This window comes from Bos javanicus, chromosome 7, assembly GCF_032452875.1.
Source record: "Bos javanicus breed banteng chromosome 7, ARS-OSU_banteng_1.0, whole genome shotgun sequence".
NCBI lineage: Eukaryota > Metazoa > Chordata > Mammalia > Artiodactyla > Bovidae > Bos > Bos javanicus.
The window spans coordinates 8,973,540-8,976,085 of NC_083874.1; the positions used below are offsets into that span (position 1 = coordinate 8,973,540).

The 2,546-nt window shown below is 42.5% G+C and overlaps 1 protein-coding gene across 1 annotated transcript; it reads left to right on the forward strand.

Annotated features, from left to right (window-relative positions):
- Positions 1-272: 272 nt before the first annotated feature.
- On the forward strand, positions 273-1,247 carry LOC133251816 (olfactory receptor-like protein OLF4). The gene has a single exon (XM_061424603.1). It carries the CDS (start codon positions 402-404, stop codon positions 1,245-1,247), a length of 846 nt encoding a protein of 281 aa, XP_061280587.1. The 5' UTR covers positions 273-401.
- The last annotated feature ends 1,299 nt before the right edge of the window (positions 1,248-2,546 follow it).

Sequence of the window (2,546 nt, forward strand, 5' to 3'; positions counted from 1 at the left end):
TCAATCCCTGTGTTGGAAATAACCGCTGGAGGAGGGCAAGGCAACCCACACCAGAATTCTTTCTTGGGAAATCCCAAAGACAGTGGAGGCTGGTATGCTATGGTCCCTGGGGTCGCACAGAGTTGGACACAACTGAAGGGGCTCAACATACACACATACTCTAAAAGAGAACTTATCTGCAAATAATATATTAACATCAACTTCTTGAGGGCTAAATAGAAATTGCAGTATTTCAGTTATGTGAATTAGTATGAGTGAAAATTGTCATTATCTTCCTTTTTCCTGGTAGTCACCTCCACCCCATGGAAGCAAGTAACAATACACAAATTTCATGATTTCTTCTTCTGGGAATTTCAAAGGAAGCAGAAATACAGTCCCTCATATTTGGGCTTTTTCTCTCCATGTACCTGATCACTGTCTTTGGAAACCTGCTCATCATCTTGGCTGTCAGCTTGGACTCCCACCTCCACACCCCCATGTACTTCTTCCTCTCCAACCTGTCCTTTGTAGACATCTGTTTCACCTCCACCACCATCCCAAAGATGTTGTGGAACATCCAGACACAGAGCCAAGTTATCATCTATGAAGGCTGTATCACGCAGATGTATTTTTACATTCTCTTTGCAGAATTAGATGACATTCTCTTGACAGTGATGGCCTATGATCGGTATGTGGCCATCTGCCACCCCCCACATTACATGGTCATCATGAACCTCCGGCTCTGTGGATTGCTGGTTCTGATATCCTGGGTGCTGATTGCCTTGTATTCCTTGCTACACAGCTTAATGGTGCTGCGATTGTCCTGCCCAGAAATGCAAATCCCTCACTTTTTCTGTGAACTCAGTCAGGTGGTACAACTTGCCAGTTCTGACACCTTTCTTAATAACATAGTGATGTACTTTGCAGCTGTCCTGATGGGTGTTGGTCCTTTTGCTGGTATCCTTTACTCTTACTCTAAAATAGTTTCCTGCATATGTAAAATCACATCAGCTCAGGGGAAATATAAAGCATTTTCTACCTGTGTGTCGCACCTCTTTGTTGTATCCTTATTTTATTTTACAGCCTTAGGAGTTTACCTTAGCTCTGCTGCTACCCACACCTCACATTCAAGTACAATTGCCTCAGTGATGTACACTGTGGTCACACCCCTGTTGAACCCCTTCAACTACAGTCTGAGGAACAAAGATATAAAAGGGGCTCTGAAGCGATTCTACTTTATGCCAAGTTTAAAAGACCAAATACCCTAGTCCGCTGGATTGCATAACTCAAAGCCTCAGAACCAGAAATTGTGATTCTTTGATCATTGTGGAATAAAATTTTCTATTTGTTTCCTGGGATTTCCATTTTTCTTTTCATCTTTGGATTAAGCATCTTCACGCAATTTTAGAAACTCTCCTTATTAAGTTTTTTCCTTAGTCTTATGCATTCAGTTCAGTCAGTTCAGTTTAGTTGCTCAGTCGTGTCTAACTCTGCGACCCCATGAATTGCAGCACGTCAGGCCTCCATGTCCATCACCAACTCCCGGAGTTCACACAAACTCACATCCATCGATTTGGTGATGCCATCCAGCCATCTCATTCTCTGTCGTCCCCTTCTCCTTCTGCTCCCAATCCCTCCCAGCATCAGAGTCTTTTCCAATGGGTCAACTCTTCCATGAGGTGGCCAAAGTACTGGAGTTTCAGCTTTAGCATCATTCCTTCCAAAGAAATCCCAGGGCTGATCTCCTTCAGAATGGACTGTTGGATCTCCTTGCAGTCCAAGGGACTCTTAAGAATCTTCTCCAACACCACAGTTGAAAGCATCAATTCTTTGGTGCTCAGCTGTCTTCACAGTCCAAATCTCACATTCGTATATGAATACTGGAAAAACCATAGCCTTGACTAGACAGGCCTTTGTTGGCAAAGTAATGTCTCTGCTTTTGAATATGCTATCTAGGTTGGTCATAATTTTCCTTCCAAGGAGTAAGTGTCTTTTAATTTCATGGCTGCAATCACCATCTGCAGTGATTTTGAAGCCTAAAGAAATAAAGTCTGCCACTGTTTCCACTGTTTCCCCATCTATCTGCTATGAAGTGATGGGACCAGATTTCATGATCTTAGTTTGCTGAATGTTGAGCTTTTAAGCCAACTCTTTCACTCTCCTCTTTCACTTTCATCAAGAGGCTTTTTAGTTCCTCTTTACTTTCTCCCAGAAGGGTGGTGTCATCTGCATATCTGAGGTTATTGATATTTCTCCCAGAAATCTTGACTCCACTTGTGGTTCTTCAAGCCCAGTGTTTCTCATGATTTACTCTGCATATAAGTTAAATAAGCAGGGTGACAATATACAGCCTTGACGTACCCCTTTTCATATTTGGAACCAGTCTGTTGTTCCATGTCCATTTCTAACTGTTGCTTCCTGACCTGCATATAGGTTTCTCAAGAGGCTGGTCAAGTTGTCTGGTATTCCCATCTCTTTCAGAATTTTCCACAGTTTATTGTGATGCACACTGTCAAATGCTTTGGCATAGTCAATAAAGCAGAAAGAGATGCTTTTCTGGAACTCTC